General features: G+C 45.2%; 1 protein-coding gene across 1 annotated transcript in view; it reads left to right on the top strand.

The window, feature by feature from the left end:
• The window catches only part of LMF2 (lipase maturation factor 2), a 66,560-nt gene that overhangs the window by 30,229 nt on the left and 12,854 nt on the right, over positions 1 to 23,477 (top strand). Inside the window, exons 6-9 of the mRNA XM_040413556.1 lie at positions 11,604 to 11,739; positions 19,439 to 19,570; positions 19,958 to 20,063; positions 22,580 to 22,676. Coding sequence (XP_040269490.1) covers positions 11,604 to 11,739; positions 19,439 to 19,570; positions 19,958 to 20,063; positions 22,580 to 22,676 — 471 coding nt within the window. The remainder of the gene's footprint in view (positions 1 to 11,603; positions 11,740 to 19,438; positions 19,571 to 19,957; positions 20,064 to 22,579; positions 22,677 to 23,477) is intronic.

Below are 23,477 nucleotides of genomic sequence, written 5' to 3'. Positions count from 1 at the left end.
AGTCCAGACTGTCTATCAATGTCCTAGAGCTCGGACGATCTACCTCTCCCACATTTCCAGTCCGGGTGCAGTCGGACAATGCCATAGCTGTGGCATATATCAACCATCGGGGGGGACCTGCAGCTCGGTCGTCATGTCGGAAGCTGCAAAGATCCTCAGGTGGGCAGAAGCCCACGTTCCGGCGCGCTCAGCGGTTCACATTCCGGGAGTTGCCAACTGGACAGCAGACTTCCTCAGCCGGACGACGATGGGTCCGGGGGAGTTGTGTCTCCATCCAGAGGTGTTCGACCATTGTCGCCGGTGGGGGCGTCGGGATGTGGATCTGATGGCCTCCAACCTCAATCGCAAGCTTCCGCTCTACTTCGCCCGCGCAAGGGATCCCGCAGTGTGCGGGGTAGACGCTCTGGTGGCGCCATGGGACGGCTTCACGTTCCTCTATGCCTTCCCGCCGTTGTCCCTCTGCAGGATCAAGTGGGGGGCATTCCTGCCCTCTTGATAGCTCTGGATTGGCTGCGCAGAGCGTGGTACTCGGATGTAGCCCTCCTTCTAGGGGACATTCCATACCTGCTACCACTCAGACCCGACCTTTTTGTCTCGAGGGCCCGTCTTCCAACAGAGTTTAGATACTCTACGTTTGACGGTGTGGCTCTTGAAACCTTCCTCCTGAAGCGGCGGGGCTTCTCCGATGTGGTCATTCGGACCCTGATTCAGGCCAGGAAGCCCACCTCGTCCAGAATCTACTATATGACTTGGAGATCCTTTCTGCGAGGAGTGTGACCTGTCTCCCAGGTCCTTCTCTCTGCCGGTGGTCCTGGCTTTCCTTCAGTCTGGCCTGGAACTCGGCATGGCGCTCATCTCATTGTAGGGTCAGGTGTCTGCCCTTTCAATTTTCTTCCAGCGTTCACTGGCGGGAATGGGTCCGTGACTGCACCCTATGCGACTCGGGACCTCCCATCTGGACAGGAAACCTGAGAAGATAAAATGGACACACCCCCACCAAGCACCAGTTCAGGTTTCCTGTCCTACGAATGGGAGATCCTGAGAAGCAGGGCAGCGGGGATCCGCTGCAGAAGACCATACCTTGTACCATCATAGTCAGCACCTGCCGCTGGGGGATGGTCTGTGGCCGGTTGCCGTAGGAGACCTTTTCCCTGGGGAGCGGTAGTTCTGTGGCCGTGCCGGAAGCCGCTCCTCGCAAGTCTGCCTCCTTCTGCACTACCTTCCGGTCCTGCGGGGAGCCGCTGTGGCCGTGTTCAGGCGGCTCCCCTCTCTTGTGAGGGCCTCCACCAGTACCAAAGATGGCGGCCGCGTGCATTAAGTGCTTGTGCGCATTAAGTGCTTGTGCGCATGCGCGCGGCCGCACACAGGCGCATCTGATGATGTCAGGGGGGCGGGGCCTTCTCCCGGACCGCGGAACCGGAAGTAGAGGCCTTGGCACATCTTTTAAAGTATAAAAGCGGCTGCAGGAGCAGGCAGCCAGCGTGGAAGGCACACAGTGTTTGTGCTGAAGAGGTTCCCAGCTTGGGCAGTATGACGGAACCCTCGGATGGACGCGCTGAACCCCTGGAACCCTTGAGGCCCTGTAGCGGTCCTAAGGAGTGGGGAAGGAAAAGTTTCTTTGCTATGGGTGAGCATTCTTTTCCTTACTAATGGTATATTATTTGATTGTTGTAGACCTCAAAGCCGCCTAAAAAATCTTCTAACAAGACCAAACATAAGGAATGCGCAGGATGTAAAACGGCCCTCTGATTCCTCTGAATATTCAGGAAGATCCTTTTTCCCCCCCTGAGGATACACAGCCATTACTGAAAGCTGTAAGATCCACTATGCAACTAGAAGATATTAAACAGACTAGATCTGCTTTGGACCAAGCCTTCCAAGCTCTAGGCCCTAAGAAAAACACGGTTTTTACTATGCACGAAAACTTACAGGCCCTAATCAAAAAAGAGTGGAAAAACCCTGACAGGAAGTTTTTTATTCCCACCTCAGTAAAGAGAAAATATCCGTATGATGAAGTATCCTGAATATGGCATAAGGCTCCTACAGTGGACGCCCCAGTCGCCAAAATAGCCAAAAAAGCTGCACTTCCCTTTTGATCTAGGTTGTCTTTCCAATCCTCTAGATAAGAAAGTCGATATTTATTTAAAACGTGCCTGGGAGACATCAGCCACTTGTCTCAGACCTGCTATCGCAGTTACCTGGGTATCTAGGTCTCTCCGTCTTTGGTTGGACCAGTTAGAGATTCATCTTAAAGAAAAGAAACCTAGGGAAGAAATCCTAGCATCCTTACCTACATTCTCTAAGGCGGTGGATTTTCTAACTGATGCATCTACTGATGTTATCCGTTTTACTGCCAAATCCTTGGCCGTGACTAATGCCGCTAGAAGAGCTATTTGGCTTAAATCATGGAAAGGAGATCAAGGTTCTAAGGCCAGACTCTGCGCCCTTCCATGTGAAGAGAACAGACTTTTTGGATCTTGTCTGGATGAAATACTGGAGAAGGCCTCGGACAAGAAGAAAGGGTTTCCTACACCTCAGAGAAATCCCTTTTTTCATAAACCCCAGCAGGGTTTTAGAAGACAGAGGGGCAAACCATATGACAAAAAAGAGAGACAGGTTTCAGAAAAGATCAGGTGGATTCCTCTTTAAGACCCAGGATAATACACCAAAAGGAAAGCAACAATGACGCCAGACTCCAGGTTGGGGGAAGGTTAGCTTACTTTTTCCCGGCTTGGACAGCGATTACCCAGAACAAGTGGGTCCTGGGGGGGATAAGGAAGGGATTCCGGTTGGAGTTCCTCTCTTATCCTCAAGACTTTCACCTGCACTCCCTTTCCGAGAGACTTCCAAAAGTCAAAGGTGCTAGAATCGAAGTCCATCTATTAGACAAAGGAGTAGTCTACCAGGTACCCAAGAGGGAGGAAGGCAAGGGGTTTTACTCCCTTCTATTTTTGGTCAAAAAGCCCAACGGATCCCTTTGCATGATACTGAACTTAAAGCTCAAAGTGGAGAAAAGTCCCCGTGTGACTGCTGAGGAACTGAAAAAAGATTTGTCAGATGTGGGTACTGAAGTTTCAGCTCAGACAATAAGGCACACACTGCGTAATGAAGGCCTCCATTCCAGAACTCCCAGGCGCACCCCCTTGCTGTCTCCAAAGAATAAGAGTCGATTTGCAGTATGCCAAAAGTCATGTGGACAAACCACAAAAGTTTTGGGATAGTGTTCTGTGGACTGATGAAACAAAATTAGAACTGTTTGGGCCCATGGATCAACGCTATGTTTGGAGGAGGAAGAACAAGGCCTATGAAGAAAAGAACACCTTGCCTACTGTGAAGCATAGCGGGGGGTCAATCATGCTTTGGGGCTGTTTTGCTTCTACAGGTACAGGGAAGCTTCAGCGTGTGCAAGGTACCATGAATTCTCTTCAGTACCAGGAGATATTGGATGAAAATGTGTTGCAGTCCGTCACAAACCTGAGGCTTGGGAGACGTTGGACCTTTCAACAGGACAATGATCCCAAGCATACCTCCAAGTCCACTAGAGCATGGTTGCAGATTAAAGGCTGGAACATTTTTGAAGTGGCCATCGCTCTCACCAGACTTAAATCCGATTTGAGAACCTCTGGTGGGACTTAAAGAAAACTGTTGCAGCGCGCAAGCCTAAGAATGTGACTGAACTGGAGGCTTTTGCCCATGAAGAATGGGCGAAGATACCTGTAGATCGCTGCAAGACACTTGTGTCAAACTGTGCTTCACGTTTAAAAGCTGTTATAACTGGAAAAGGATGTTGTACTAAGTACTAAGATTGAATGTCACTTGGGGGTTGAATAAAACTGATAATGATGTGAGCACAGAAAAGACATTTGTGGTTATTTCATTATAAATGTTATGTTATATTTGTCTGACTTACAAGTGCCTCTTTGATTTAATTGTAAACAAGATGACTGAAATCATCAAAATCAATGTCAAACTGGCCAAAACACTCAATTTCAGTGGGGGTTGAATAATTTTGAACACAACTGTACATCTAGAGGATGCTTATTATCATATCCCAATTCATGCTTCCTCCCAAAAAAAATTGAGAACAGCGGTCTACATGCATGGTCAGCTTCTGCATCTACAATACAGGGCACTCCCCTTCGGTGTCTCGCAGGCCCCTAGAATCTTGACACAGGTAGTGGCAGAGATGGTGGCTTTTCTCTGACTGTCCAGGGTAGTGATACCTTATCTGGACGACTTTTTGTTCGTTGCCCACACAAAGGACCAATTACAAGAAGATCTAGTTCTGGTATGCTCCCTGTTAAAGGATCTTGGGTGGAAGATAAATCAGGGAAAATCTTGTCTAACCCCGTCTCAGAATTGCACCTTTTTAGGAATGCAGCTAGACTCCAGGTCCCAGAAGACAATCCTCCCACAAAGGAAAGTCTCGTCCTCCATAGAGCATGTTTGGGCCCTGTTTCGTTCTTTCAGACAAGCAATGATGGTACTGGGTCATTTGACGGCTACAATTCCGGCTGTACCCTTCGCGCAGATTCACACAAGACCACTGCAGGTGGATATATTGCAGGCTTGGAATGGACTTCCACAGACACTGGAGAAAAGGTTCCATCTCTCCTCCACAGCAAGATCATCCCTTCTGTGGTGGACATCCCAAAGAAACCTCTCTGTGGGAATGCCTTGGTCTTTTGCAGATCCCATTATGATAACTACGGACACCAGTCCCTGGGTCTGGGGGGTACACTCCGAAAAAAGATACTGGCAAGGAAGGTGGGATTTAAAAACAAGAAAATGCACTTCAAACTTCAAAGAGCTCAAAGCCGTAGTAATGGCACTAAAGATTGCAATTCCAGAAGTCTCAAACAGAAGACTGGTCTTCTACTCTGACAACTCAACAACAGTGGCTTATATAAATCGCCAGGGCGGAACAAGGGTACCATCCCTTCTCTCCCTCTGCCAGGAGATTTTTCAGGTAGCAGAAGAAAGGAACCTTTTTTCTATCCGCAATCCATCTAAGGGGGAAAGAAAATATTCTAGCCGACTTTCTAAGTCGAGTCAAGCTCAGTCAAGCAGAATGGAGTCTGAACGAGGAAGTATTCTCTCAGATTGTGTCAAAATTTGCGTCTCCGACAATAGACCTCTTTGCCTCCCGGAAAAACAGGAAGGTGGAAAGATTCTTCTCCCTAAATCATTCAGAAAATCCTACAGCAATAGACTGTCTAGCTCAAGACTGGAATCAGGAATTCGGATACGCCTTCCTTACCCTTTCCCTAATTCCCCAAGTCTTGAAGAAAGTCCAGAGGGAAAAAGCCTCCATAATATTAGTAGCCCCAAGATGGCCAAAGAGTGTGGTATTCAACCCTAATAAACTTATCCAGGGAGCCCCCTTGGATCATTCCTCCAAGGGAAGATCTTCTCTCCCAGGGCCCAGTCCTACATCCCAATCCAGAGATTCTGCATTTATCAGTATGGAAGTTGACAGGGATATCTGGTTAGGAAGAGGCCTTTTAGGCAGCAGGAAAGTTACTATGGCTAGAAAGTATAATAGTCTGGAAAACCTTCTCTTCCTTTTTGGGATCCAGTCCAGATCCGTTTAGTCCTCCCAGAAGTCCCTAAGATCCTGGATTTCCTGCAAGCAGGTCTGGATAAGGGGCTCAGGGCCTCCACCTTGAAGGTGCAGGTGGCGGCTTTGAGCTGCATTTTCGACTTCCAACTAGCCGTCCACCCTTGGGTTAAGCGTTTTTTATCTGCAGGGGCTAGACTCCATCCTTCCCTAAGACCCCTCTCCCCCTCCCTGGGATCTAAACGGGGTATTGACAGCACGTGCCTAGGAGCCCTTTGAACCTCTGTCTGAAATTCCGATAGACATCCTGTCCATAAAAATGGCTTTCCTCTTAGCCATCACCTCCGCTAGGAGAATCTCAGAAATCCAAGGCTTTTCGGCTTATCCTCCTTACACTATTAGACCCCTTCCTACCTTTTTTACCTAAAGTAGTCTGACTTTCACAGGAACCAAGATATTGTATTGCCGTCTTTCTTTCCTAACCCCTCCAACAGTTCAGAACAAATTCCATTGCTTAGATGTTAGAAGAGGCCTGCTGCCCTATTTAAACGCCACTTCCCCTTGGAAAAAGGACGAAAATCTCCTGGTCCAGTTTCTAGGCAAAAACAAAGAGTGCAAGGTGTCTTCCGGGGTTATTGCTAGATGGGTTAAAAAGGCCATAGTTAAGGCTTGTTTCCTTAGGGCTTCCTCCTCCATCAGGATTTGGGGCCCACTCTACTAGAGCGGTCTCGACCTCTTGGGTAGAGAGAGCAGATGTTTCTCTAGGTTAAATTTGTAGGGCAGCCACCTGGAGTTCTCCACATACCTTCCTTAAGCATTATAGACTGCAGCTTCATTCTGATTCATCCTTCGGAAAGAGGGTTCTTCAGGCTGTAGTCCCTCCCTAGGTTCCGATTTATAGTCTATCTTGCATAGGGTGCCGTCATGGGTGAGGGGAAAACAACATTGCTTACCGTTAATCGTTTTTCTCTATACCCATGACGGCACCCTATGTGACTCAGGACCTCCCATCTGGACAGGAAACCTGAGAAGGTAAAATGGACACACCCCACCAAGTATATAAGTTGAATGTTCTTGTACATATGTACCATTTCTCTCTCCGGAGAACAATTTTATTTCTTCCACTGGTGCTTGGTGGGGGTGTGTCCATTTTATCTTCTCAGGTTTCCTGTCCAGATGGGAGGTCCTGAGTCGCATAGGGTGCCGTCATGGGTATCGAGAAAAAGGATTACCGGTAAGCAATGTTTTCTTCAAGGCGTTGCGCACTCCGTTCCGCCTTACCCCCTTCCCCCCCCCTTGCATCCATGGGACCTCAACCTGGTCTTGGGAGTTCTTCTTCAGAATTCAACCTTCGAGCCCTTGAGAGAGGTTTCCTTTTGCTTTTTGTCATGGAAGGTAGCCTTCTTGGTGGCCATCACGTCTATGAGTCGTGTGTCCGAGCTGGCGGCCCAGTCGTGCCGGGAACCTTTCTTTATTTTTTTATTTTATTTTTTTATCAGGATAAGGTGGTGCTTCGCCCGGTTCCTGCCTTTTTGCCTAAGGTCATTTCAGCTTTCCACATCAATGAGGACATTGTATTGCCTTCCTTTTGTCCTCGGCCCTCCCACCCGAGGGAGGTGTTGTTGCACCGTTTGGATGTGGTGCGGGCTCTGCGGATTTACCTGTCGGTCATGGCCCCCTTTCGGCGTACGGACGCTTTGTTTGTCATTCCGGAGGGTTCTCAGAAGGGGTTGGCAGCCTCTAAGGTGACGAACACGCGGTGGATCCGTTCCGCTATTTTGGAATGTTACTGCGTCCGGTACAAAGATCCTCCCCCGGGGATTACGGCCCACTCTACCAGGGCGCTTGGGTCCTCCTGGGCTCACTTCCACCAAGCGTCGGCGGCTCAGTTGTGTAAAGCCGCGACTTGGTCGTCACTTCACACTTTTGCAAAGTTTTACCGGGTTCAAACTCTTGCTTCTGCGGACGCAGCTCTGGGCCGCCTGGTCTTGCAGGCCGCGGTGTGATGTGAGGTGCTCGTGTTTTCTTTACATTGTTTGTTTGATTTCCCTCCCCAGGGACTGCTTTAGGACGTCCCATGGTCCTGTGTCCCCCAATGATATGAGCGAGAAAACGAGATTTTTGTGAAACTCCCCTGTAAAATCTGTTTCTCGATTGATTCATTGGGGGACACAGCACCCACCCCGTGTTCTAAGTACGGCAGGTGGGGCGCCAGGTTCCTGGGGCCTCGTTCTGGTCCGTTGACAGTGTGCGGTTGTTGTTTGTATTCCATTTTTTTGTTCTGCTTCTCCTACTGCTTTTGCACAAACTGAGAGCTCTCTCCTGGCCGGAGGGGGTTATAGCTGGCGGAGGAGGAGCTAACAGTTTTCAGCCTAGTGTCGCCTCCTAGTGGCAACAGCAGCAATACCCATGGTCCTGTGTCCCCCCCAATAAATCAAGCGAGAAACAGATTTTACAGGTTGCGTTTCACAAAATCTCGTTCTACTACAATTGAAGGGATATATTTCTCTGTATCATGTGCTTTTATTATTGTAAGCTGGATTTTATTTATGAAAATGTCTGGATAACTTTCTGAATGTCCAATGGAATTGTATGTACCCATCCTTCTATCTTCTGATGGGTTGTTCTTTTTCTTAATTTTTGTTAACTATTTTTTAATATACATAATCTGATTTAAAAAAATCCTCAGGACTTTATTTTTTTAAATTTTTTATTTTTTTTTATCCATATCTTACGCTCAGAAAACCCCTTTAACCACCTCCCGACCGCCTAACGCACGGTTGCGTCCTGGAGGCGGTCGATTAATTCCTCCTGGACGCATCCATGCGTCATCTCGCGAAACGCGAGATTTCCTGTGAATGCGTTCACAGGATCAGAAGGTAAGCGAGTGGATCTCCAGCCTGCCAGCGGCGATCATTCGCTGGCAGGCTGGAGATGCGATATTTTTTTTTTTTTTTAACCCCTAACAGGTATATTAGACGCTGTTTTGATAACAGCATCTAATATACCTGCTACCTGGTCCTCTGGTGGTCCCTTTTGCTTGGATCGACCACCAGAGGCTCAGCTCAGTAATAAGTAGCACCAAACACCACTACACTACACCCCCCCCCCCCTGTCACTTATTAACCCCTAATCACCCCATATAGACTCCCTGATCACCCCCCTGTCATTGATCACCCCCTTGTAAGGCTCCATTCAGACGTCCGTATGATTTTTACGGATCCACGGATCGGATCCGCAAAACACATACGGACATCTGAATGGAGCCTTATAGGGGGGTGATCAATGACAGGGGGTGATCACCCCATATAGACTCCCTGATCACCCCCCTGTCATTGATCATCCCCCTGTAAGGCTCCATTCAGACATTTTTTTTGGCCCAAGTTAGCAGAATTTATTATTTTTTTTTTTTAAAGTCTCATATTCCACTAACTTGTGTCAAAAAATAAAATCTCACATGAACTCACCATACCCCTCACGGAATCCAAATGCGTAAAATTTTTTAGACATTTATATTCCAGACTTCTCATGCTTTAGGGCCCCTAAAATGCCAGGGCAGTATAAATACCCCACATGTGACCCCATTTCGGAAAGAAGACACCCCAAGGTATTCCGTGAGGGGCATATTGAGTCCATGAAAGATTGAAATTTTTGTCCCAAGTTAGCGGAAAGGGAGACTGTGAGAAAAAACGAAAAAAAATCAATTTCCGCTAACTTGTGCCAAAAAAAAAAAAAATTCTATGAACTCTCCATGCCCCTCATTGAATACCTTGGGGTGTCTTCTTTCCAAAATGGGGACACGTGGTGTATTTATACTGCCCTGGCATTTTAGGGGCCCTAAAGCGTGAGAAGAAGTCTGGGATCCAAATGTCTAAAAATGCCCTCCTAAAAGGAATGTGGGCCCCTTTGCGCATCTACGCTGCAAAAAAGTGTCACACATCTGGTATTGCCGTACTCGGGAGAAGTTGGGCAATGTGTTTTGGGGTGTCATTTTACATATACCCATGCTGGGTGAGAGAAATATCTTGGCAAAAGACAACTTTTCCCTTTTTGTATAAAAAAAAAAAAAAAAAAAAAAAAAGGGAAAAGTTGTCTTTTGCCAAGATATTTCTCTCACCCAGCATGGGTATATGTAAAATGACACCCCAAAACACATTCCCCAACTTCTCCTGAGTACGGCAATACCAGATGTGTGACACTTTTTTGCAGCCTAGGTGGGCAAAGGGGCCCACATTCCAAAGAGCACCTTTCGGATTTCACCGGCCATTTTTTACAGATTTTGATTTCAAACTACTTTGCACGCATTTGGGCCCCTAAAATGCCAGGGCAGTATAACTATCCCACAAGTGACCCCATTTTGGAAAGAAGACACCCCAAGGTATTTCGTGATGGGCATAGTGAGTTCATGGAAGTTTCTATTTTTTGTCACAAGTTAGTGGAATATGAGACTTTGTAAGAAAAAAAAAATCATCATTTTCCGCTAACTTGTGACAAAAAATAAAAAGTTCTATGAACTCCCTATGCCCATCAGCGAATACCTTGGGGTGTCTACTTTCCGAAATGGGGTCATTTGTGGGGTGTTTGTACTGTCTGGCCATTGTAGAACCTCAGGAAACATGACAGGTGCTCAGAAAGTCAGAGCTGCTTCAAAAAGCGGAAATTCAAATTTTTGTACCATAGTTGGTAAACGCTATAACTTTTACCCAAACCATATTTTTTTTTTTTTTTTTTACCCAAACATATTTTTTTTATCAAGGACATGTAGAACAATAAATTTTGAGAAAAATTTATATATGGATGTCGTTTTTTTTTTTTTTTGCAAAATTTTACAACTGAAAGTGAAATATGTCTTTTTTTTTTGCAAAAAAATCGTAAAATTTTGATTAATAACAAAAGTAAAAATGTCAGCAGCAATGAAATACCACCAAATGAAAGCTCTATTAGTGAGAAGAAAAGGAGGTAAAATTAATTTGGGTGGTAAGTTGCATGACCGAGCAATAAACGGTGAAAGTAGTGTAGTGCAGAAGTGTAAAAAGTGGCCTGGTCATTAAGGGTGTTTAAGGTAGGGGAGCTGAGGTGGTTAAAGAGGACCTTTCACCTGAAAATGAAAGTTAAACTAAAGCTATAGCCTTACTTACATGCCCCCGGTATTGCTTATTCAGTCATTCATTTTTCAATCAGTGCCCCCGTTTGTCCGTGCTGCCCCCTGGAATATTTGCTGCCTTGTATGCTAATGAGCCATTCGGCTCAACTGGGCGGGCCTTCAAAAGTTCTCCCGGGCGTGTCATTCTTCTCCCTGACACGGAGCGCATCCAATCAGCGCGCTCCGCTCTTAACCAGAGAGAAGACCCTCCAGTTCTCGCGAGATTCGCGAGAACTGGAGCGATTTCATCCATCCCGAGCCGGCGCCATCTCGCAAGAACTGGAGCGTGCTCCGTGCCAGGGAGAAGATTGACACGCCCGGGAGAACTTTTGAAGGCCCGCCCAGTTAAGCCAAATGGCTCATTAGCATACAAGGCGGCAAATATTCCGGGGGGCAGCGCGGACAAACAGGGGCACTGATTGAAAAATGAATGACTAAATAAGCAATACCGGGGCATGTAAGTAAGGCTATATCTTTAGTTTAACTTTCATTTTCAGGTGAAAGGTCCTCTTTAATTTACAGCATGATCTTCCAGCCACTTGTGATACTGTATACATTGTCTGCGATATAGAAGTCTTGTTCATTGTCTTCAGTAAAAATGTTGTTCGTGTTCAAGTAACTTTCCAGGATTTTGACTTGACCTTTTGCATGATGCAAACAGATCTCTCCAGTATTTCCCAGTCCATTGACGCGCATACAAGTCTGACTGTACCTAGAACCGCAGTTCAGCGCTTTTAATTTTAAATGGACTAACCTGCAGCCCCATCGTTCTGTTGAATCTAATGCAATGGAATAAAGCTAGAATCAAGCACATTTGCTCTTTCATCAAACAAGTTATAATGTATCTTGAATAGAATTTTACATATTTCTTCGGTAATTGTAGTTTCTTTTCATTTTTAGGTTGTGCTGCAGGTGCTGATCGTACTTACTGGGAATTACAATTTCTTTAACCTGCTGACCCTGGTTCTTTGCTTTTCTCTGCTGGATGACCAGCACTTGAAATCTGTCCCGAAAGGAAGGAAAGGACAGCAGAAAGGTGAGAACTCGAAACCATTGTCATCGTGTGTGTCTGTGCATATCTGGTGTCCCTTTTTTTTCTTATTCTGGCATGTATACAACTGCAGAGTTAAAAGCCTGATCATACATGTGCCAAAAATTTATGTAATGCTAAAAAGTTTGTTTAGCATCAAAATCAGTGATTTTGATGCCAATCAATACATATGTACAATTAGTTTGCTTGTGCGTTTTTTGATGGTCAGACAGTCAGACTCCCATTCTTATCCAACTCTTTAAAACAAGACTGCTTTAAACCCTTCCTGACTGCCGCTGTAAATGCACAATGAAAGCCCGCTCTTTAAAGATGGTGCCCACTCTGCAACAGAGCACACACCATAGCCACCAGGTGCCTGCTGTTTTTCACACAGGAGACACCCTGGGCTAATGTCTCCGATAGGTGTTATCACCGATCGCAGATGTTTAACCCCCTCTGATACTGTGGTCAAATGTAACTACAGCATCTGAGTGATGAAAATGCAGGAGCATTGCGCAGCTTTCCCTCGCTAAGATTGGGGAAGCTCTTGCCTGGTAATGATGGGCCATAGCCTACTGCAGGCTCCGATGCCTATCGCAAGTACACTGCTCAAAAAAATAAAGGGAACACTTAAACAACACAATGTAACTCCAAGTCAATCACACTTCTGTGAAATCAAACTGTCCACTTAGGAATCAACATTTGAGTGACAATCAATTTCACATGCTGTTGTGCAAATGGGATAGACAACAGGTGGAAATTATAGGCAATTAGCAAGACACCCCCGATAAAGGAGTGGTTCTGCAGATGGTCACCACAGACCTCTTCTCAGTTCCTATGCTTCCTGGCTGATGTTTTGGTCACTTTTGAATGCTGGCGGTGCTTTCACTCTAGTGGTAGCATGAGATGGAGTCTACAACCCACACAAGTGGCTCAGGTAGTGCAGCTTATCCAGGATGGCACATCAATGCGAGCTGTGGCAAGAAGGTTTGCTGTGTCTGTCAGCGTAGTGTCCAGAGCATGGAGGCGCTACCAGGAGACAGGCCAGTACATTAGGAGACGTGGAGGAGGCCGTAGGAGGGCAACAACCCAGCAGCAGGACCGCTACCTCCGCTTTTGTGCAAGGAGGAACAGGAGGAGCACTGCCAGAGCCCTGCAAAATGACCTCCAGCAGGCCACAAATGTGCATGTGTCTGCTCAAACTAGGGGTGCACCGAAATTTCGGCAGCCGAAAATATCGGCCGAAAATGTACCTAATCCATTTCAATATCGGCTTAAAATATGGGGTGTAGGATTTGTCACCCACCAAGTAGCTGGCGGGCGGCTTACTTTAAGTCACTGCATCTTTATTTTACCTTGCAATCGTGACGCTCCAGTAAGAACTCTGCAGGCAGAGCGGACGGCGGCGTAACGTCACTTACTCACGTGACGCGCCTGCTCCGCCTCCTTCATTCATAAAGTGGGCGGAGCAGGTGCGTCATGTGAGTAAGTGACGTTACGCCGCCCTCCGCTCTGCCTGCAGAGTTGTTACTGGAGCGATTGTAAGGTAAAATAAAGAATAAAGATGCAGTGAGTGATGCTGTGAGCAGCAGGGCCGGGGCTGTTATGGAGAGGGGGATCGGTCTATGGCACTGCTATGGGGAGGGGGGGATCTGTGCACTGTTATGGGGAAAGGGATCTGTGCACTGTTATGGGGAAAGGGATCTGTGCACTGTTATGGGGAAAGGGATCTGTGCACTGTTATGGGGAAAGGGATCTGTGCACTGTTATGGGGAAAGGGATCTGTGCACTGTTATGGGGAAAGGGATCTGTGCACTGTTATGGGGAAAGGGATCTGTGCACTGTTATGGGGAAAGGGATCTGTGCACTGTTATGGGGAAAGGGATCTGTGCACTGTTATCCCCTTTCCATACAGCGCCACCCACAGATCCCCCTCTCCATAACAGCGCCACCCACAGATCCCCCTCTCCATAACAGCGCCACCCACAGATCCCCCTCTCCATAACAGCGCCACCCACAGATCCCCCTCTCCATAACAGAGCCACCCACAGATCCCCCTCTCCATAACAGCGCCACCCACAGATCCCCCTCTCCATAACAGAGCCACCCACAGATCCCCCCTCTCCATAACAGCGCCACCCACAGATCCCCCTCTCCATAACAGAGCCACCCACAGATCCCCCTCTCCATAACAGCGCCACCCACAGATCCCCCTCTCCATAACAGCGCCACCCACAGATCCCCCTCTCCATAACAGCGCCACCCACAGATCCCCCTCTCCATAACAGCGCCACCCACAGATCCCCCTCTCCATAACAGCGCCACCCACAGATCCCCCTCTCCATAACAGAGCCATCCACAGATCCCCCTCTCCATAACAGAGCCACCCACAGATCCCCCTCTCCATAACGGCGCCACCCACAGATCCCCCTCTCCATAACGGCGCCACCCACAGATCCCCCTCTCCATAACGGCGCCACCCACAGATCCCCCTCTCCATAACAGAGCCACCCACAGATCCCCCTCTCCATAACGGCGCCACCCACAGATCCCCCTCTCCATAACGGCGCCACCCACAGATCCCCCTCTCCATAACAGCGCCACCCACAGATATATTTTAATTCACTTTCCTTTTTTTTTTTATCTATAGCTGAGGCATAGTCCTCTTTCAGTGACTTTACAATGTCAGCGGTTTGGAAATATTTCAAAGTTTCTGATAAAGACACCAAATTTGCCATCTGCAGTCTTTGTTCAGCTAAAATTTCAAGAGTGGGTACAGAGCAGAGGCAATTTTCCACAACCGGGTTGATATACCACCTGAAAACACGACATTCAATTCAGCATGAAGAGTACAGAAAAGCAACAATGCTTAAAAGTACCCCAACTACTAGCACACAAACACCTTCTGTCGCCACAGTCTTTGAAAAAATTATGAAATTTGCAAATGATAGTGCCAAAGCAGAAGGCATTACAGAGAAAATAATGGAATTTATTGCCTTAGATGACCAGCCATTCTCTGTTGTGGAAGACATTGGATTTCGTAAGCTCATAGAACACATTGAGCCTCGTTACACACTGCCAAGCAGACGTTATTTTGCAGAAACCTGTCTACCTGAAATGTTTGACCGTGTTTCAAAACACATTCATAAGGTCTTGACCACAGACATCCCAGCTCTAAGTTTTACCACTGACATTTGGAGCTCAGACGTAAGTCCAACTAGCATGCTCAGCTTAACAGCGCAGTGGATAGACGCCGATTTTAAATTGCAAACAATTTTGCTTCAGGCACAAGAGTTTGTTGGGTCACATACTGCAGCAGCAATATCTGAGGCTTTAGTTAGCATGCTTGAAACTTGGCACATTGACAGGTCTAAAGTGCATCTGATTGTCCGAGATAATGCACGGAACATGGTAAAGGCTATGGAGGACAGTGGCCTCAATAGTATACCGTGCATGGCACACACGCTGCAGCTGGCTGTAAATGAGGGAGTGCTGAGTCAGCGCAGCATATCAGATATAACCGCATCAGGGAGAAAAATTGTGGGTCACTTTAAGCATTCTCCGCTTGCTTATTCCCGATTACAAGCTTTGCAAGTACAGTTTGGAATGCCACCCAAACGACTGCAGCAAGATGTAGCCACTCGCTGGAACAGCACGTACTATATGTTGGAAAGATTACTTGAACAAAAGCGCGTCTTAGCTGCGTACATGGCAGATTACGAACTGCCAGCAACCTTCAGTGCACATCAGTGGATCTTAATTGAAAATATTGTGTCTCTTCTTGCTCCATTTGAACAGTTAACCAAGGAAATAAGCTCAACTAATGCATCTGTTGCTGAAGTTATTCCCTTGATTGCAGCACTGAAGCGTCTGCTAGGAAAAGAGGTGCAAACAGACCATGGCATCAAAACAGCTAAAAGCACTCTATTGGAGGCTGTTAACAAACGCTTTCAAGACACTGAGTCCAACCCCCTGTACTGCATTGCAACAGTACTAGATCCTCGATTTAAAGAACATTACTTCGACATGGAGAAAAAGCAGCGTGCACGGGAAATGATACAGGCACAGTTGGAAGTGATGGAAGCATCTGGTAAGGGAGACTTGCACAGCACAGAACAAAGTGTGCCAGAGAAACGGTCATGACGTACAAGAAGTGATGGGGAGCACACTCCCTCGCTTTCTGACATGTTTGACGAGATTCTACAGGAAAGCAGGACCCCGATCCACAGCAGTGCCACAAGTGCAGCTACAAAACAGCTGGAGATTTACCTTGCTGAACTACCCATCGCCAGAAGCGACAATCCCCTTGACTACTGGCGCATGAACAAAGATCGCCTTCCATTGCTTGCACGGATTGCACGCAGATATTTATCTGCCCCAAGCACCAGCACAGAGAGCGAGAGACTATTCAGTGCAGCATCTCATGTTCTTGATGAGAAGCGGAACCGTCTCTCGTGCGAGAAAGCTGAGCAACTTTTGTTCTTGAAAAGAAACCTGCCTCTTTTACTTAAATAGAAAGCAGTCCAAGTTGTGTGTAGTTATTTTATTTACATTTAAAAAAAATTGTGTAGCCCAGCAAAAATTTGTTCTTGACCTGAGGCTACGTCTGTTTACAGTTTGAGGTTGGTTTTACAACTGTTTCTTGCACTGTTGTTTTGTACAATCACTTGTGTATGAGGAAGCACCATGTTATATAATATGATTTATTAAATTCATGAAAAAGAATTATTAATAAAATCATTTAAAAAAAAAAGTATTTTAAAAGTATTTTGGCAAAAAGGCAGTTTCGGTTTCGGTTTTCGGTCAAGGGCATCCTGAATTTTCGGTTTCGGTTTCGGACCAGAATTTTCATTTCGGTGCACCCCTAGCTCAAACGGTCAGAAACAGACTCCATGAGGGTGATATGAGGGCCCGACGTCCACAGGTGTGGGTTGTGCTTACAGCCCAACACCGTGCAGGACGTTTGGCATTTGCCAGAGAACACCAAGATTGGCAAATTCGCCACTGGCACCCTGTGCTCTTCACAGATGAAAGCAGGTTCACACTGAGCACATGTGACAGACGTGACAGAGTCTTGAGATGCCGTGGAGAACGTTCTGCTGCCTGCAACATCCTCCAGCATGACCGGTTTGGCATTGGGTCAGTAATGGTGTGGGGTGGCATTTCTTTGGAGGGCCGCACAGCCCTCCATGTGCTCGCCAGAGGTAGCCTGACTGCCATTAGGTACCGAGATGAGATCCTCAGACCCCTTGTGAGACCATATGCTGGTGCGGTTGGCCCTTGGTTCCTCCTAATGCAAGACAATGCTAGACCTCATGTGGCTGGAGTGTGTCAGCAGTTCCTTCAAGACAAAGGCATTGATGCTATGGACTGGCCTGCCCGTTCCCCAGACCTGAATCCAATTGAGCACATCTGGGACATCATGTCTCGCTCTATCCACCAACGTCACGTTGCACCACAGACTGTCCAGGAGTTGGCAGATGCTTTAGTCCAGGTCTGGGAGGAGATCCCTCAGGAGACCGTCCGCCACCTCATCAGGAGCATGCACAGGCGTTGTAGGGAGGTCATACAGGCACGTGGAGGCCCTACACACTACTTTATTTTATTTTGACTTGTTTTAAGGACATTACATCAAAGTTGGATCAGCCTGTAGTGTGTTTTTCCACTTTAATTTTGAGTGTGACTCCAAATCCAGACCTCCATGGGTTGAAAAATTTGATTTCCATTTTTAAATTTTTGTGTGATTTTGTTGTCAGCACATTCAACTATGTAAAGAACAAAGTATTTCAGAAGAATATTTAATTAATTCAGATCTAGGATGTGTTATTTTTGTGTTCCCTTTATTTTTTTGAGCAATGTATATTCCAATACAGACCTGCAGATGGCAGCTTAATTAGAATATACTGAATTCTATATTGAGTAATGGATCAACTTCCATTAGCGAATAGAAAAAAAAACATCCATACTATTAAAATATAAAAATATTTATCCCATACAGCTTAATGGATAAAAAAAATATAATAATATCTAAATTGCTGATTCACCATTGTTTCTGTTGCTTTATCCCCCCCCCCAAAAAAAATAAAAAATAAAATGTAATAACAAGTGAACAAAAAGTCCATACACACCCCAAAATGGTATCCGTAAAAACTACAGTTTTTCCCGCAAATAATAAGTACCCACACAGCTCCGTAGACTTAAAGGGGTTATCCGGTAATAAATATTGATGACTTGCGCCCGCTGATCAGCTGTTAGTCTGTCTCTCACTGAGTGTAGCAGCCGCTTCCTAGGCTATCACTGTACATCGTTCACAAGGCCTAGGTGCAGATCAGCCCCATTCACTGTGTACAGCGCTGTGCTTGGGAGAGATGCCAGGAGCCGACTGCACTCACCAGAGCTCTGGTGAGCATGGCGACTCCCTGTATTGGCTAATGGGCGGGTGTTTCTGGGACTTGGACACCTGAACATCTGATAATGATGTGAGGATACGTCATCTTTATATATTACTGGATAACCCCTATTAAAGAGGTTGTCTCACTTCAGAAAATGGCATTCATCATGTAGACAAAGTTAATACAAGCAAGGCCACCGTTGCAGGATTGTAGGTTGGTCAGAACCCCTTGATACAAGCAGTGTATAATGTGATTGAAACGTGAATCCAGTCAGCAAAGGAAGCAAAATGGATAATCACAATACATTAGTAAGTGCCTCGTATTAACTTCCTCTACATGATGAATGCCATTTACGGAAGTGAGACAAGTCCTTTTAAATATAAAAAATTGAGGGTTAAAGTTTAGTGATAAAAAGAGAAAAATCATAGAAATGCCTATTCTTGTCCACAAAATAGACAAGAATAGAACATCTTTCTTTTTTGTGAGGTTGCGGAACGGAGCAACGGATGCAAAACGCACATGGAGTTCTGTCCGCATCTTTTGTGGCCCCATTTAAGTGAGTGGGTCCGCATCCAAGCCGCAGGATGTCTCTGCTTCGTAGCTCTTTTTGATCACAATAGAAACTGTGCAGTGAGACTTTCTGGATATAATTTTTCATTTATATCTGTACAATCACATTAATGGGGTTCTCCAGGATTAGTAAAACATGATTACGGTTAGGCCTCATGCACATGACCGTATGTATTTTGCAAAATACATACGGTCGTCTGTGTGCCGTCTTTTTTTTTTTTTTTTTTTTTTTTTTTTTTTTTTTTTTCACTGACCCATTGATGGGTCCGAGGTCCGCATTTTGTAACCAATTATAAGACATGTTCTATCTTTTTGCAGAACGGATTTGCTTTCAGCATCTGTATGTCCATTCCTGCTAAAAGATAGACTATGCTCACAAAAATCTCCTGTTTGTTTTTTTGACTGGGACTACATGCTAACAAGAATAGGGATGCAAATAAGTTCTGCCTCTGATGCCACCAGATGTAAGGCAGCTATCCTGTAAGTCAATGTTCAACCCCTTAAATAGGCCTTGAGACATGACTCTGATATTAAATAAGCCAGCACCTCATCTGCAGACAGCTGTTTCAGGGTGATTGGCTCTCATCTGTGCAGACCAGAGAGTACTGACTTAACAAAACATGCAAATATCTTATTATATTATATATTTATATATCTCATTATATTTATATATATATATCATCTATAAAATATCTTATTTATTAATGTACTTATTCTTTATTCTTATGCACTTTTGTTTGCAGGCCGTGGGTTCTCCATGCAGTCTTTGGTTGTGCTCTTCGATCTCGTGGTATTTGGTTTGCTAGGTTTCTGGACTGTAAAATACTTTGAGCTACAAATAAACTTGGAAAAGTATCATGTGGAATCTAACACTGGTGAGTGCCTTGTAACACTGGGGCAAATCTACTGGTGGTTTTACTCTACATTTATGGCATAGAAAAGTTGCAAACTATGGTGCACTTTCATTTGCAGCTTTTTATTCTTCTTGCCACACGTCTTGACACATTGCTCCAATTTTTGCACTACACCTTTATTTACAATACTGAGACTCTTTAAAAAGTCTCGGTTGATAAATCTGGCTTAAGCTATCTTGACAGGCTAGCCACTTCCAATTTTCAAAACAGTTGGAATGAATATATGTTGTGGTATGCTGGATTGTGCCATAAAACAATTTAAAAAATTTGTTGAAAGTCTGACATCACACCTTTATTTCTCTATATGAATTTCTGGTTAGATATGATATGGTTTCCCTTTTTCTACAGCATTTACGTACCATGATTTCCTGAAGTGGCTCCGCATGCTCACATTTCCCTCTATTTGGCTGGGAGCTGTATCTCTTGGTTGGGAGATTCTTAAAGGCATGTACAGGTAAGCATTGCATGTGTTCTGCCTAGTACTGTTCTGAGCTACTGCAGAATATTGGCACTAGTAAGTCACTATGGTAAGTAAGGCAGTTTTCAAATTAAAGGGAACCTGTCGCTTCCCTAGACCATTGAGAATGTGTTCATATTCCCCCCCCGCCCTCCCAAAAAAAAAAAAATAATATTTTAGGCTACATGCACACGACCGTTGTGTGTTTTGCGGTCCACAAATTGCGGATCCGCAAAACACTCATAGCGTCTGTGTGTGTTCCGCAATTTGGGGAACGGCACGGACAGCCATTAATATAACTGCCTGTTCTTGTCCGCAAAACGGACTAGAATAGGACAGGTTATATTTTTTGGGCGGGCCCACGGAACGGAGCAACGGATGCGGACAGCACACAGAGTGAATTGGTCCACATCCAAGCCGCAAAAACTGCGTCTCGGATGCGGACCAAAACAACGGTTGTGTGCATGAGGCCTTTATAAATATGCAAATTTGGTTGAAAAGAGCCCATTTACCTGTACTTAAAGGGGTGGAAACGAGTAGTGTATAATATGATGGAAAAATGATTCAAGGAAGCAATATGAATAATAATACATTAGTAAGTATCTTGTATTAACTTTCTCTACATGATAAATGCCAATTGCTGAAGTGAGACAACCCCTTCCAAGGGGTTTTCTGAGATTTTCATACTGATGACCCATCTATCAGTGTGGGTCTAACACCTGGGACCCCCGCCAATCAGCTGTCCGAGAAAGCATCCGCGATCCTGTGAGTGTGGCGGCCTTTTTCGGCAGTCCCATCGAAATTTGCGGGCTGTATCACAAGGATTGGTGCGGGTCCCAGAGGTGGGACCTGCAACTATCAGTCATCCTAGCGATATTCACCCAATGTCCAAGATGAGAATTATTTTTGTATATACCATATTTTTCGCTTTATAAGATGTACCTGATAAGACGCACCCCAGGTTTTAGAGGAGGGAAAAAAAACATTTTTTAATAGTTCACACTTTTTTCAGGCATTGCGATATGTAATATGTTTATCTTTTTGTTTTTTTAATTTTATATGTAAAATTGGGAAAGGGACCAATTTTAAACTTTTTGTATTTTGGTGTTTTTATTATCTTTTTACTTTTTGTTTACTATTAGCCCCCTTAAGGGCTAGAACCCTTGCCCTATTCACCCTAATAGAGCTCTATTAGGGTGAATAGCATTAGGGAGCTTGCCAGGGCTTCAGTAGCATCCTAGCTGCCATGGTAACAGATAGGAGCCCCGCAATTAGACTGCTGGGGCTCCAATCGGAACTGCCACCAATGAAGAGGAGGGGACCCTGCCACCAATGGTTAGAATTTATAATGCTGGGGGTGGGGGGGATCGCATGCCCTGTTATTGAGGCCAGGTAGGTCATACTGCCGCCGGCACCCGCTGCCTCCTATACTTGAATTAATGTGTTGCATTCATTGGTGGCGCAGTGGCCACAGCCCCTCCCCTCCTCCTCCCTGCTATCTCCCCATTGGTGGCAGCCGAGTCACAGTGGAGAGGGAGGGACTCACTCCTTCTCCACTGTACTAGTAAAGAGAACATGGTGTGCACTGAGAACGGCACGTGCCATGTTCTTTAACTGATACTAGGCTGCGCAGCATCGCAGCCTAGTATCGTTAAATAGTAAGACCCGGTGCAACCCTAAAGCATATTAGTGAGCGCTTCCATAATGAAAGCGCTCACTAGTATTCGCTTTATAAGACGTACAGCCATTTCCCCCCCCCACACTTTTGGGGGGGGGGGGGGGGGAGTGCGTCTTATAAAGCGTAAAAATACGGTATATAACACAATGGATTTAATAAAGCATTGTGAAAGTTTTCTAGTTGGAGTGCTATAGATTCTTCATACCTCCTAATTCATGACTAGGTCTGTGCCTTCTCATAAATTAGGTGCATCCTCAAGCAGTGCAGGGGATATCAAGACCAGCGCAGAAAGTGCCATCCTTGATACATTTTCCCCCTCAGTACAATTGAATTGTACAACATTTAAACTTTAGTTTTTGTGCAGAAAAAATGCTTATTCTGCTGAATGGCTTAACCTTAAAGGTTTACTCTGGGTGGCTGCAGGAAGTACTGGGTCCCTATTCTTGTGATCGGTGGGTCCCCCCAGCGATCTAATAGCTATCCCCTATCCAGTGATTTTGTTGTGTTGACCAGTTAAGTGGTGAGGCTTGCATCTGGAGATACTTATGTGGCATGGGCTATAACTCCCATGATGGAGGCTTCTAAACAACGCTAGGAGGACTGATTACCAAAGGGAAGTTTACCGTCCAGCCCTCTACTAGATATACAATAGTATCAGGAAATAGACGCATAACCTATATGAAAATGTATATACCAAGCTCACAGCTGGTTTCAGAAGAAGCCATATGTAGATGGATGACCCATTAAACGGCATTGGCTAACACTTTAATGTTTTCTGCTTTGCGGAGAGTAGGCGATCTATAACTTTTATATTTTTTATTTTTTGTTTCCTCAGGAGTGCAGCTGTAAAAGGACTGTTCTGGAAGCTCTGGGCTACAATACAATGGGTTGTTTTCTCCATTGCTACAGTTGGGATGTTTACTATCAGCCTGGTGAGTGTAACCTCAGCAGTGAGACCTGTTTCCTGCAGTTTATTTGTAAAATTGATATAATAAACACAGTCACTTTTTAAATTCTAAATTGGCAATGGTACCTGGAGTCAGCCACCTAGTCCAAAATGGTCGCTAAAATTTCTAAAAACCTTTTGTGCAAAAAAAAAAATCCATAATTGTTTAGAAGAAAAAAAAATCACCCCACTTTCCGTAGAATAAAAAAAAAAATACATAAATAACAAAAAATATAAACATCAAGGGTATGGCCACGGCCTAAAATGCACATGCTATTAAAATATAAAAATATTTTTCAGTGAATGGTATAACAGAAAAAAGGGTCAAAATGGCCAATTTGCCATTTTTTCCATCGCTTCTCTTGCGCAAAAAAAGTCAGTCACACACTCTAAAATGGTATCAATAAAAAGTACAGATTTGTCCTGCAAAAAATGAGCCCCCACACAGCTCAGTAGATCTAACTATAGAAAAGTTATGGGGGTCAGAATATGGTGATATACATTTTTCCTCAAAGTATAAAACCTATACATATGTGATATTTTTGTAATAGTTCTGAAGCAGAGAATGAAGGGCACATGTCAGTTTTGCTGCAAACGGAACACTGTGTGAACAAAACGGTGGAGGAATTGCGTTGTTTTTTTTTGTTTTTGTTTTTTTTTTGCCATTCCAGCCCATTTGGATTTTTAAAAAAAAAAAATTTCCCCGCTTCCCAGTACATTGTATGTCATACACTGAACAAAAATATAAACGCAACACTTTCGGTTTTGCTCCCATTTTGCATGAGCT

The sequence above is a fragment of the Bufo bufo genome, chromosome 1, assembly GCF_905171765.1.
Source record: "Bufo bufo chromosome 1, aBufBuf1.1, whole genome shotgun sequence".
NCBI classification, from domain to species: domain Eukaryota; kingdom Metazoa; phylum Chordata; class Amphibia; order Anura; family Bufonidae; genus Bufo; species Bufo bufo.
This window is presented reverse-complemented; position numbering and strand designations above follow the sequence as displayed.